The sequence below is a fragment of the Castor canadensis genome, chromosome 5, assembly GCF_047511655.1.
Source record: "Castor canadensis chromosome 5, mCasCan1.hap1v2, whole genome shotgun sequence".
Lineage (NCBI taxonomy): Eukaryota > Metazoa > Chordata > Mammalia > Rodentia > Castoridae > Castor > Castor canadensis.
The window spans coordinates 176,729,444-176,743,061 of record NC_133390.1 but is presented as its reverse complement, the minus strand read 5'-3'; the positions used below and the strand labels follow the sequence as shown (position 1 = coordinate 176,743,061).

General features: G+C 40.2%; 1 protein-coding gene across 4 annotated transcripts; it reads right to left on the bottom strand.

Moving 5' to 3' along the window:
* Window positions 1-480: 480 nt before the first annotated feature.
* Window positions 481-13,208, bottom strand: Spo11 (SPO11 initiator of meiotic double strand breaks). 4 transcript variants are annotated; one of them, XM_074072421.1, is made up of 13 exons: window positions 13,078-13,208; window positions 11,080-11,193; window positions 9,728-9,816; window positions 9,228-9,294; window positions 8,888-8,996; window positions 8,445-8,531; window positions 7,706-7,742; window positions 7,276-7,385; window positions 3,908-4,007; window positions 3,579-3,616; window positions 3,267-3,343; window positions 1,086-1,197; window positions 481-600 (listed from the first exon to the last, which is right to left on the bottom strand). In XM_074072421.1, exons 1-13 carry the CDS (start codon window positions 13,206-13,208, stop codon window positions 481-483), a joined length of 1,191 nt encoding a protein of 396 aa, XP_073928522.1. The 4 variants fall into 4 exon arrangements, with proteins under 4 accessions (XP_073928522.1, XP_073928523.1, XP_073928524.1 ...); XM_074072422.1 differs by lacking the exon at window positions 11,080-11,193 and adding an exon at window position 9,146 and having other exon boundaries at window positions 8,888-9,034; XM_074072423.1 differs by lacking the exon at window positions 11,080-11,193.
* Window positions 13,209-13,618: the final 410 nt, after the last annotated feature.

Genomic DNA, 13,618 nt, shown 5'->3' with positions numbered 1-13,618 from the left:
TACTAGATACTACAGTTCCTTTACAAGGCCTCAAGTTGAGATTGTTGCTACCTTTGTTACTAATAAAAATACCTTATGCCTTACATTAATTATACTATAGAAGGTAAATCACACATCTGTAGTCTTTTACATGTAAAAATCTTTTTTTCACATAAAATCTAGAAATGAAAATCTAGAAATGAAAATAAAATCTAGAAATGAAAATCATGTATTCTTTTTAACTTACTCTAGGACACAGAGTAGACATTAGTCTCTACAGAGGATGAAATGAAGTCTTCTAGAGAAAATCAGAGTATAGCATTTGTTTTGGCAAAACATAATTAATGGAAAATCATTTTATTTTACCTCTACAGAATATATATATATATATATATATATATATATATATATATATATATATATTCTGTAGAGGTAAAATATATATATATATATTTACCAATTAAAATAAAAGAATGCAAAGCCTCTGGCAATGATGTGCTTTTATATCCATCCTCCAAATTTCAGTTTGTTGGGCAAGTATACTCTGGAGAGATAATCTGATGACAGGAAAGTCAAAGCCTGGATCTCCGCCTTCAGTTTAGAGTCTGCCATCATTTCCATCTGTTAATAAGGTAAAACAGACCAGAGTTCTGTGCTGTTGTTTGGTCAATTCAGCAAACTATTAAATCTAGACTTGTTTTATTTTCCAGAACAACAGGTGATAGTCTTTCAGTCAGCCAGAATATTCTAGAGCTGCTATAGGTAAAAAACGTCAAGAGTAAGAATCCCTAGTATGGTATCTTCAATAATTGGAAATGACCTGTGACCTTTCTTCTTTTTAATCCCAGAAGCTATGATACCGGCATGACAAAGGGCCTATAACTCTAAGAAGGGTAAAGACAGACAGGCTGTATCCAGCTGATCTTATCTACAAGCATTTGTTCATATGAGTCTATTTCAACAATTATTTACTGTGGAAACACACTAACGTTAGTTGTTGCTTATATGAAATTTCAAGGACATCTTTAAATTACGTGACTAGCCACTAATAAAATAAAAGACAAGTAAACACACAACACTTAATTTTAAAGCAAAGCAACATATACTTCTTTTCTCCAGAATGGTTGGCAGTTAACATAAGGTCTCTTCAGGATACTGTGGAGTTTCATCTGGTCATGTTTTGTCAGTGGAATCAAACTATCTTTGGGTATGTTTAACCTGGAAAACAATAGGTGAGAAAGTCACTAACAATGTGTTCCTGTAACATATATTTGTTGTCTATTTCAAGAAACTCAGAAAAGCAGATTAAAAAATCAGTATAGATCTACCTCTTAAATCCAGCATTTAATGGCCCTGCCAGGACCTAGACCAGCAAGCTTTCAAGTTCACAGTGGAAGTTTAACCATAGTAAATAGAATTTCAGTTCTAAGTTTTTTATTTTCTTCTTGTCACACTCACAGGACAATGACAGGAAGAAAGACCTTGGTTGTTAAACAAATGCCCACAGGGCTGACATCATGAGTATACCACCAAGGCAGCAATGGAGGCATGGGGCAAAGCCCCCCAGAGCTTCACACTCTTGGAGCTATGAGCTCCAACACACATGGCCTGCAGCTGAGATTTACAGAGGAGCTTTAGGCTGCATTAAGTGTCTAAATCATACAGGATTCTGGGCCACAGACGTTAGCCTATTACTTTCCACTTAAGCACATACACAGACACATACATATTCGCCTAGAGAGTTTTAAGATGAAAAAAGTAGAATGTAATTTTATCTTGGTATGTGCTTTAAAAATAGAACGTGAGAGGTCCAGGATTTATGGTGTAATCTACTTTTTGAAGTCACAAATCCTAGATTTCCCAAGAGAGCTCTAGTTTCAGTCTTTTTCAATGTCCCCATAATTATGACCATTTGCCAGTGAGGTCCTTAACACGGGTGACAGTGCAATGGAAAGAGAGACCGAGAGCTCCCCCGTGGCATGTTTGTGTGGCTGCCACGGTTTTCTCCTAGCTGGCCTGTTTGTTTGGAGGGTACTGGTGGGACTGAAGAGAAGCAGGTAGTGTTTTTCCAAGCCCTCTATCTTAAAAATTATCAGATCATTTGTCCTGAATTTGTTTAGAAATGGTCCTCACACAAATAGATCACAGCCAAGGGATTTTGACCATGACATGTAATCTGCATTGAATAAAACTGTAATTCACTGGATGTAAAAATTCAAAAATCAGAAATGAAATGATTCCCCTGTGCTCTTATTGTAACTGTGCATATTCCATTTTTATGAAATAAGCATCTGTGCCAAAGATTGTACATTGTCTAAAGAAGTCCAATAAACATTCTCACATTTGCTCTCACTGGAAAATTCAAACAAGGAACGTTGCAAAAGATCACCTTGGCAGAGATGAGGCAGTGGTGTGCTCCCATGCTGGGGCAAGTAGGCTCTTTTCTCCAGACAGAGTTAAGTTAGCCCAAGGGCTCCAAATCCTGTAATATGTGACACTCTGACCCCTCAATTCTGGGAAGTCAGCCTCTGAGACTAATGACACAGGTAGAGACTCATTGCCAGGGTCCATTAGCACACTGTCCACCAGAACAGAGTTTGGAAACCTTCCTAGCTATGAGGGTCCGACTAAATAAACATGGAGCTCAGTAGTAGATGTTGTGAGGTCACACAAGAGAAACGAATGTATGGAAAAGTGATCACATTGTATTGTGTGGTAGAAAAGCAGAATACAAAATGACAGTAAAGTGGATCACTACTTTGGGAAAAATTATCGCTGTGGACAGAAAATAATCGATAAAAGCAAAGCTGCCTAACTGTGAATTTTGTTCTGCTACTTACTGATATTTTTCTATACTGAATATATAAAATTTGGCACACTTGAGGCCCCCAAACTTTAAGTAATCACAAAATGTGATTTTTTTGTGAAGTTAAAATTTTAAATGTATGATAAAATTGAATCATATTGCAAATGATGCTGGTGGTTACCATTTACTTAGATTTCATGTATTATACTTTAAGTATGAAAAATTTACAAAATGTTTTAATTATAAGAGGAAAAGCAACGATTTTGTAGCTAGCTGAAAACACAATTAACCAAACTTATTTGTTAAGTATTTTAGTGGTAGAAATAGAAACTCTGGTGAATTTAGTTCATAATTATATAGTCCTGAGTCATAGTGGACGATATAAATAAAAAGCATTAGGAGCTTCTTCTTGTAGTGACTTACTGCGACATCTCACAATGAATCACCATTTAAATGTCCTCATTCTGCTATACCATCTAACCTTTTAATATCAGAAGGGAGGAGACCAAGCCATCTAATAGCTGGAACCGTGAGGTTGTGGGCTTCAAAAGACATTGACTGAAATAAAGAGTAAATGAATATTAGGTGAGGCTAACTGGCAGGAAAATACAATATTTCACTAAGAAGGGCCAAGGGTTACACTGCTCAGTAGTATTTCTGTATTAATTTTCTATGAAGCAAAACAACAAATGACCTCTCTGACCTCCTTTCTGTTGTGATCCCATAGTAGGGGCGATAAGTAAATGCAGAAGATGTGTAAATAGTGGAAACGGGAGGAACTTTCTGAACTCACCATGGACCCATACTTATAGATGCACATTATCTCGATGCCTGTTAAAAAAGCAACTTTAAAATTAGTCTCATATATTACAGGCTAGAACATTTGCACTCGCAAATTTTACCTAACATCTACATTCTTTATTTCTGTGGACATCACCAATGAAAAATTTATGACTCTCAGTTTAATATGGAAAACATAACCATGAATTGTCTTAAGTTAGTCTTTAATTTGAATTTAATAATATTCTCAAAGTATTTTACGAAAGTGTTCTAAGAGCAGAAAACCACAGCTGCAAGTAAGATTTAGTCATGGTTGTTCCAAATGGTCCAAGGAGAGATCACCGTGGGGATCAGCGTCGACCAGCGTGAAGACAGGGATGTGAAACGCGTCCCATAGCCTCTTCACTAAGAGCCTTGTGTTCAGGTCAGGTATTCCCTTTCCCTAAAAGCAAGACAGAGGCCAGCACTTTAGTCCCAGCAGAAGGCAGTGGCTACAACTGCACCCTTATTTCGTTAACATTTCAGAGGAAGCCCCTCCAACATGCTGACTTTCAATGGGGAGCCTCAGGCTGACTGTAAACAAAATGTGCACCAGGGAAAGGAGTCTACCTGCATTCATTCGTATCTTTGCCTGGGTTATGCCAGTCCCAGGAGATGATCCCAAGGAAAAATTTTGGCAGGAGCAAAACTAATAAAAACCCTGCATATTAAACATGCTCACCACAGTGTTATTTAAATGGCAAAAGGTAACCAAAACAACTAGGCAAAAATCTAACTATATGGACAAGTGGCACAGCACAGTGGTGACAGGACACCTGCTGTGGGGGCCATAGAACCTGGGCTGGCATGTCAGTTCTATACTTCTTAATGGCATGCACTTGAGTTACAAAACCCACAACTTCTTATAAGGTTATTATAGAAATTAAGTATTTAATAATCAGAAAGCACTTAAAAGAGCACCAGGCTTAAATTTAGAGTTTAATATGCCCTAAATGATGGAATAATATGAAGTCATTAAAACAATAATGTGAAAAGTAAATTTTTTTGAGACAAGGTCTTGCTGTGTAGCCCAGGCTGGCCTCAAACTCACAATCCTCCTGCCTCAGCCTCCTGGGTGCTTGGATTACAGGTATGTGCCACCATGACTTGCTAGAAAAGTAATTTGAAGAACATTTTAATAACGTTAAGCAAGATGAGCAGAAAACCAATGGAACATGTTGCAGAGAAAGGAACTGAAGTTACACAGCTCTGAAGAACTAGTTTAGGGTCAAGGGTCAGGAGCTCTGAGCTTGGATTCTCTCTGCCCATCATTACAGATGGGATATTAAGGTCATTTGTTGGTTTTTTTGGGCTCTAACCTTGTCTCCGAAGTCAGGACAAGTGTGCCTGCTACGTTGAGTTCTGGCAATACAGCAACATATTGCTGACTTCTCTGACCAAACCTGGGTTTTGTGCCATCAAAGGATTGTGAAAATATGCCTTCCTGCCCAGCAATACCTGCTACTTAAGGGGGTGATGACCTTACTGCCCTCCCATGGTTGTTGAGAGATTTTATGAGTCGATAATGTGACAAATAGTAATAAATGTGAACTCTTACTAGCTAAGGTGCTTAGCAGGGCCCCTGGCACATCAAGAACACCTAGGAAAGGTGGTGTGTACTATGTGAAAGGTACTACGTGGACAAGATAGAGGAGTCAGTCATCCAGCAAAAAATGGCTCCTTCCCAGCCTGGTCAGCCCCAGCTCCCTCTTCAGAGGTAGCCAGACACCAGAGGCCAGTGTCTTGTGGGGTTCTGCAGCTGCACTAAGAACAACTACTGATGGGCACAATGATGGCACTGACATGGACACACTTGGGCAAGGCCTAGAGGAGAGCAGGCAGAAAGATGTGTGATGTCTCTTGGCCCAGAATGACACTGAGCTGGGCTTTATGTGCATCTCCAAAGCAGCAATACAGATGTGATTCAAAAGCCAACATGCTGAACAGAGCTCTGGCATGGCAGCTCTGTCTGTCAATAGTGGTGTGGACCCAGTCAGTGCCAAGGGGTGAAGGGAGGACAACTTGGGACACACTTATGGAGCCACAGTCCATTTCAGGAGCCCAGACATGGCTTCTGTTTCTCAGGATCTCAGTCTGCATTTTCCATCTCCACTCCTGTCCCTGACACTAGGATTTCCTGCTATCACCTCCAACTCACACAGCTAAAACCATGCTCAGAACCTCCTCCTATAAACAGCCAAGTGTTCCTATTGCTTGTCCCCTGACATGCAGTGAGGTGGTACCATGAGGCCATGTTGACTCACTCTTCATATCCAGGGGTCACCAAGTCCTTTAGAAATGTCCTCAATTCAGTCATTTCCTTGCAACCCCCTCTCTTTTATCCTTGCACAGAGGGCCTGAGCCTCCTACTAGGCTTCCTACTCCTGTTTCCTCCATTTAACAGATGTGTTGCCACACTCACTAATCCTTGTCATGTCCCTCGACAGCTCAAAACCCTCTCTGATCACCTGTTATTTCACACCACATCAAGATGCTTCCTGGGACTGACTGGGCCTTCCAAGGCCCCATCCAGCTGCTCAGTGTGCTGCTTTCTCTGCAGGTTGTTCTCTTTGCTGCTCTCACAAACACCATACTTACTGTTAATCCCATAAATCAGAGGAATTTTAAGCAGAATAGCTTTTCTTCTTCAAAGAACTAGGTTTTTATACAGATATATCAAAGCAGGAGGCTGGGCGAAGAGCTCGGAGGGGTACAGAATCTGGCTGTTCTCTGACTCTGTAGCCACTGTACCTGGCACACCCAAATCTTCCTTCTCACCCACCTGTTACTCCCCTTCTTGGCATCATTCCAGTTTTATGGCTCCTCCCACCTCACTCTGTAGCAGGAAGTTAGTTGCCTACAATGGACCAAATGTTTCTGTCCCTCCCCAAATTGTGTTGAAATCCTGCCCTCCAATGTGATGGTGTTAGGAGGTGGCACCTCTGGGAGGTTGTTATGTCATGGGGGTGGAGTCCCCATAAAAAGGACCCCAGAAAGGTGTCTACCCTCTTCCACCAGGTGAGAACTCATGAGAAGATAAGGAGATGACTGTCCAATGAGCCAGGAAGCAGGCCCTCACCAGACTCCAAACCTGAAGCACCTTGATCCTGGACTCCCTAGCCTCTAGAATTGTGAGAAATAAGCATTGCTCATTTGAGCCACCCCAGTCTATGGCATTCTGTTACAGCAGATGAGCTGGCTGAGGCTTTGCCTTTGCTAAGTGATGCCTGCATTTCCCTATGTGTCATCTCAGCCACAGGTGTTATAATGTATGCTTCTGTGTTCTTTGCTATTCTTTGCACATGTTTTAGAAGAAAGCTCCTTTTGACTGAATTAATGAAATTACCTGGCATACAAACCTATGTATGGAAGAATATGGAGCATCCCTGTTCATTCAATCCTTCCCACACACAGCCCCAGGGTTAACATAAAATTGTAGACACGAATAGCACCTGTGGGATGCTGTGGGGAGCACCAAGAGCCTGTGTAAGTTCACCTGTTACTGGAAAATTGCTGGCATTTAAAAATGCTCATTTCAATTTTAATCAGATTTGAGAATGTTTAGGTAAGCCAAGTGTATTGCGCAGGGTGCATAAGCAATGCTAAGTATGCCTCTTAACAATCACCAGAGTGGTAGGTGGTAGTATTGGAAGTAATGGTAGATACTATACCGTAACCATGATGCATGGAGACATTTTGCTGCAAAAGTTGTCATCTAGAAGCCGCTGGAATGTCGCATCTTTTTCTACAATTAACAGAAACTTGGCATCTGTAATTAGATCTGTGAAGCTAAGGCTGATAAACTAAAGACAAGAGTTTTCAGTTTAACCACCAACTACAGTACAGTCCTGAGTAGACTGACTCAAAAGCAGTTATATAGAGAATATTTTGATTTCACCTTCAATTACATAGTTAGACATAGTTAGACATGTCTCTCCCACTTCTTAGAAGTGAACTCCTAAGAGTCCTAACAGGACCACGTGTGTTCATCTTGATGGCCACAGAGTCTAATTTATTCCTTACACATGACGAAGGATTGGTTCATCAACGGAACAGATGAACATTCCAGAAGTTTAAACAGTTTTGTCACTTAAAGGATACTCCGAATTCCTTGAATATTAGATGGCACTGCAGTAGCCTAAGTTAAAGAAAAGTTTTTGTCTCAAATAAAAATTAAGTAAAAACTCCATTTTATTTATCACAAAAACCCTATGCTTTCATTTGTCTCTACAGTACCAGTCATGAGAGGTTTTTGTTGTTGTTGTTGTTTTGCGGTACTAGGGTTTGAACTCAGGGCTTCAAGGAAAGAAACAGTAGGAAATAGATGACCCCTTATAAGAAAGCAGACCCACGACCCACACTAGTTCCCAGCAGGGAGACTTTCTTGGACGTTTTGCAGGTAGCAGGCTTAATTAGCAAGCAGAAATTGATGAAGGAAAGCATCCAATGCAGGATCTCACAGACATTGCTTTCTCCTGTCCTAACTGCTTGCTAGGCCCAGCTGGGAGTTTAGGATTAAACGTATTAATTTCAGAACTGGACATTTTTATGGAGATTACATAAATAACCATGCTGAAGCAGTCAAGCCACACTCTACCTGAAAAGAACAGTCCATGTTTAAAGGGAATGTGTTTGTGTGTGTTTATTTCAATATAACAAGTGGCATATTGTTAAACTGCTCGATTGATGTACAGCCCCGTAAAGCATATGCCTACTTACCCTTCAGTTGTATTTTAAAATCTCAAGCTCTAAGTTACATAACAAAGTAAGAAATAAAATACATTTCAGGATGGAAGGAACTGACCAGGGTCTGAGCACATGAGCCCAGAAGGATGCTCACCGAGGCCCCACAAGTACAGTTCACTCTGGTGCCGTCTTCCTCCATGAATCTTAAATTGCCAGCAATTAGCCCTTTGGATGTAGATAACTGAAAAATAATAGACACACTTCAAATCTTTCCCACTAACATACTTTATGCTGCAGAAAGCCACTCCTCACACTCACTTGCTAAATTAAATTACTTGTGTTTTAGCTCAGACTGGAATTTAGAGATGAAGGCAAAAATATACAAGGACATTTAGGAATTAACAATATTTTCTAATTCACCTGTTTTATACTTCTCGTCATTAAAGGGATATTGGAAACTGGTCAAGTTTATGATGAGAAAAACATAGCATGAAAAATATCACTTTTGTATTAAAAAGGCAAAAATTACATTTATTTTTATCACAATTTTTGGCATTTTGCTTTGCAGTAGAATGTTTTGTATTAGGTACCACTCACTATGTGCAGACTCCTCCTGGGTACTTTTAACATACAGGAAATGTCATCAATGATGTTGTCCACAACAGTCTGGTTACCAAAGAGCTGGCTGTCGGTGTAATATATATCTCTATGAAAATGCAAAATATGCATTTTAATTAACCGTAACTTCTTTGACTATGACAAGTATCAGAATGTTATTTGAAGAAGTGTGTTAACTGAGTGAAACACAACCTATAAGGAAAGTAATTTATTACCCAGAGTCTAGCCTTACATGACTCTGTAAAGCACATAATAAAAGTTAATCCAACTAAATCTCACATTGCATTTAAAGATGAACTTACCAGAACAATATATTTACCTTTTGGTTGCATAAGTGTTGCTCTGTACTAATTTATAAATCATGGACAATATTTTAAGAATTAGAGCTGGAAAATAAGATGCAATAAAAAATTTACTTGTCATTTCTCTTACTAATTCAAAAGACACTGCTATCAAAGATTTTAACAGTCCCCAATTACTGTCCCTAATACTTTAAAAATAATCTTTCCAAAAGTTGAGGGTTAAGTACAGAATCATCGTCTGAAGAACCAGATAAAATTAACACCCTTTCTAGCAAAACAGAGAGTAATTTCCCACCAAACCATAGACCTTGAGAAATACATTTGCTTGGGAATGACAACCCATCTCCATTGTTATTAACAATGCAAAAGTCTAGAACATTATTTTATGTACAAGTGATCTATTAAAGGACAAGTAAAATACTTAAATAGTAAACAGGTAAAATTACTTAAAAATTACTTAAAGTCTAGGAAAAAAACAAATGCATTTATTACTTGATGCTAAGAAAGATTAATTTACCAAATTTTTGAACTGATTTTGGTGAATCACTTTTGATTTTTCTTGTGGTACAATGAGGCACCATCTGAAGACCCACAGAATCCTCAAACCTGTTGTGTTGTTTAAAACAAAAGGATAAAATGAAAAAGGCTTAAGTTCTGCATAGGAACAATACACACTTCATGTTCCCTTCTGCACATTTTGTAAATCCCACACTTTTCCACATAAACACCAAAGCTTTAGGAACACCTGACTTATGGGCTTAGATTGTGGCATGTGGTAATTCAGGACATACAGCAACACTAAGACACAGTGTTTAAAATAAGTAAGTTAAATACTTTTGAGTATAGGGTTGTGACTAATTTTTGGGGGAGACATTTAATGTAGGTTTTCACAAGCTTCACAATTTCATTAGTTTTAACTTATCTTACTAATTTGCTCATTTAATAGTTTGACTCAATTTAATAAGTTTTTAAATATTTTATTTCTAGTTTACCTGCAAAGTGACAGTCTGTGAAATAACCATCGCTATTAGGGTGGTAAATTGAGCCTCTCCTAAAGGTGGCAGAAGGCACCAGGCAAAGATGCCACATGTCATTGCTTCGAAACTAGATGAAATTCATCTTTCAAAACATGGTGCAAGGACTGGATGTGTGGCTCAAGCAGTAGAGCACCTGCTTTGCAAGTGCAAAACCCTAAGTTCAAACCCCAGTCCCACCAACAACAAAATGATGCAAGGGTGCAGTTTATATTAATTACATTGACCATAAAATAATACTTATCAGCTAAAGAGCCTCAAAACTCCTTTCATTCTGTTTATATAACTCTAACCAACTCAGCAACCCATCTCTACAGTTACCATTATTCAGTACAGAGTACAGGTTGAAAAAAACAAAACTGTATTAGTTAGGTTGGAGAATATGGAGAAAGCTGTGGGACAGGCAGGGCCAATGGCCAGGAGAGCCGCGCTCATGTCCTTGCTCAGAACGCTCTTCCTTCAGCAATGTGAGGACTGTGCCCTGAGCAATGGCCACACAATGGTGGCACCCACATCCACAATTCTCCTAGTGCTGCAAAGCTCAGAACTGTGCTTGGTGCCGATTTGTAGTGAGGGCATATGCATTTCCACTTCTAACCTGTTTCCCTGCTCCATTTTTTGTCACTTGCCTTGTTTTTCCCTTTGTCTTATCTTTCATGCTTACTTCTAGTTTGCAATCCTTACTGTATGGTATGCATTTTATAATCTTCCTAAACCTTTTGTTGGCAAGGTAAAGGCCATAAAAAGAATGAAATCTGACTAGAACCCTAACTCAAATAAGTTGAAATAATGACACAGCTACTACATTTACAAATGAAAACTACAAAATGCCCACTTTATATTGTCCCAGCTTGATCTGTTGTCAATTGTGATGGCGGGAGCCTCATTTCTTGCCAAGCTTGAGATTATGTCTTGGATAATGTTTTCTATAGATGCAAGAACCTCAGAGCTGAAACAATAAACACACCACGATTCAATTTTAATTACAAACTGTCCCTTTACAATATATAACACTTCCCTAGCTCAATATTAAGTTTTTGTTTCACTAGTTGTTTTTCTGTTTTGTTTTGTTGAGACAGTCTAACACTGAAGCCAAGGCTGCCTAGAACTTGAGATCCTCCTGCTTTGGTCTCCAGAGTGCTGGGATTACAGGCACGTACCACAAAGCCCAGCAATTTCATTTGCTTGTAATCTCATTTTTCAAATTACCAAGTGATGTCTGCCTTCTGCATTAATGACTAGCTCATATAACTTACATTTTTATCTATTCCTCATATCTAGTGGAATTTAAATACAAATTTATCAGCTTGATATGCTACTGATAAATGTATTAAGTTAAAATGATGTAATACTGGCTTTGAATTTCTTTCCCAAAAATGCAAAGCAAAAATATTTCAAAAGAAACACTTCTTTTGGCACAGTGCTAATTGATCTCATGCTGAAAATCAGCCCCTTTGGAATTTTAGTGATTCAGAAGGACAAAATTTAATCACCAGCATGAAACGAATAAATGTGCAAATTCTGCAGTAGATGGTCGACTGGGCAACTGTTACCCCATTTTACAGCAAGATATTAAGACTGAGCCCAGTTTTCCCTCAGCCAGCTGTTAATTTGACAAACCCTCAGCCTCACAACTGATCTGTTATCAATGACGTCAGCATGTTGACTGGGAAGGGAAAACAAATTACATCTAGAAAACGGGCATCATGTTGAGAGCTTGATGAAACGTCAGCACTTTTACTGAAAACTTACGTATCAGAAAATAAATTTTAAAGCAGTTAATGTTTTCTAAAATCGAGAGATAAAAAACAGCCCAACTATGTCATTTGTTTTTGCCAGTTTGGAAGGGAGAAAAAAAAAAGCTTCAGGGCAATGTTGTAAATGTCAAATTTAAGATATAGTCACATTCATCTCTCCATCTACATAAGCAAGGGACTTTTCACCCCCTTCTTTCACCCTAAACTAAATCCTTCTGTAAAGATTTGTCTGCTTGTGGGGTTTTGGGTAGTTGGTTTGTGCTTGAAAATAAAGATAGCAATTTGCTTGTGATGAAAAACTTTGCTGATAAACCAGAAAAACAAATGGAGTGCAAAAGAGCTTTTTAAATAGTCAGTAAGTGAGTAAGTTTTAAGTAAGTACACAAAAGTGCAAACACATTTTCTGTAGTTAATTCCAATTTGGGTCTCCAGAACGTCTGTAGATGGTTTTAACACTTGTACCTCGGCTCCACTGTCAAGAAAAACAGTCTTATTACAAATCCCTGAAGATGTGTCACTGTCCTTGTTACTTTGAGAAAACCATGATCTCACTTTCCTCTCCCCCACCAAAATCCTGAACGCTTTTCAAGTTAAAAATATACACAGATAAAAAACATCAACGCAAAGCCACACTGTGTCCCACACTATTTAACTGGTAAGGATTTTAGGGGACTTGGGGACGTGCCTGAACATTCCCTAGAAAGTCCCTCTAGAACCTTCCCTAGAAAGTCCCTCTAGACCCTTCCCTAGAAAGTCCCTCTAGACCCTTCCCTAGAAAGTCCCTCTAGAACCTTCCCTAGAAAGTCCCTCTAGAACATTCTAGAGGGGGGATAGAGTATTCTGGAAGGTGACATTCTGAAGGGGACATTCTACATGGGGACTTTCTAGAAGGGGACGCTCTGGAAGGGGCCATTCTAGGAGGTGGCGGGTGGTCCGAGGCTGGGGTGAAGGGAGAAAGGCAGGCAGGGGCGCACGACGAGGGGTCTCGGGTTTGGGGACCTCCTCAGAGCGCCGCCTCAGGCCACGAAGGAGAGAACACTCCCGGGCTTCCCGGCGCCCTGAGGCCGTTCCTGTACCTAGAAGCCAGGTGGGTGCCCCTGCCAGGGGTCTCCCCGCAGCCTATCCTCAGGGTGGCCAACAGGGAGGCCCTATGCCGGTCCAGGACCTCGAAGAACGAGGCCTCAGGCCCCATGGGCGCAAAGGCCATGCTGGCAGACGTCAGAGAACAGCTCCCACAGCCGCCAATAGGGCGTCGCGGGTCCAGGTGGGTGCGCATGCTCACACCGCACTACTCAGGGTGAGGTGTGCGCAGGCGCATAGCCCTGGCTGGAGCGCCTAGGCTGGGTGTGCGCATGCGTGTAGCACGGGGAGGCGGTGGGGGAGGCGCATAGCTGAGCGCGGTGTTCGGTGTCCTCAGACGCTTTCTGCCTGGGAGGGCAAATGCTGCGTATCGCCGTTTGGCACAGGTATGGCGAGCACCCGGGAACCTTCCAGACTGAGGTGAGGTTTCCTTGAGCCAATTTTATTTTTGAGCAGGAAGGGTAATTTAGGGACGGCGATATATGCAAATTTTCACTTAAACGACTTGGGGGTTGGATGTAACTCAGTGGTAGAGCG

Coding starts and splice junctions, on each gene's coding strand:
- Spo11 (XM_074072421.1), bottom strand. CDS start 13,208: ATGGCCTTTGCGCCCATGGGGCCTGAGGCCTCGTTCTTCGAGGTCCTG. Junction 11,194..13,077: donor GGCACCCACCTGGCTTCTAG/GTACAGGAACGG, acceptor TTATTGTTTCAG/CTCTGAGGTTCTTGCATCTA. Junction 4,008..7,275: donor CTCCATGCATCATGGTTACG/GTATAGTATCTA, acceptor TCTTGCTTTTAG/GGAAAGGGAATACCTGACCT.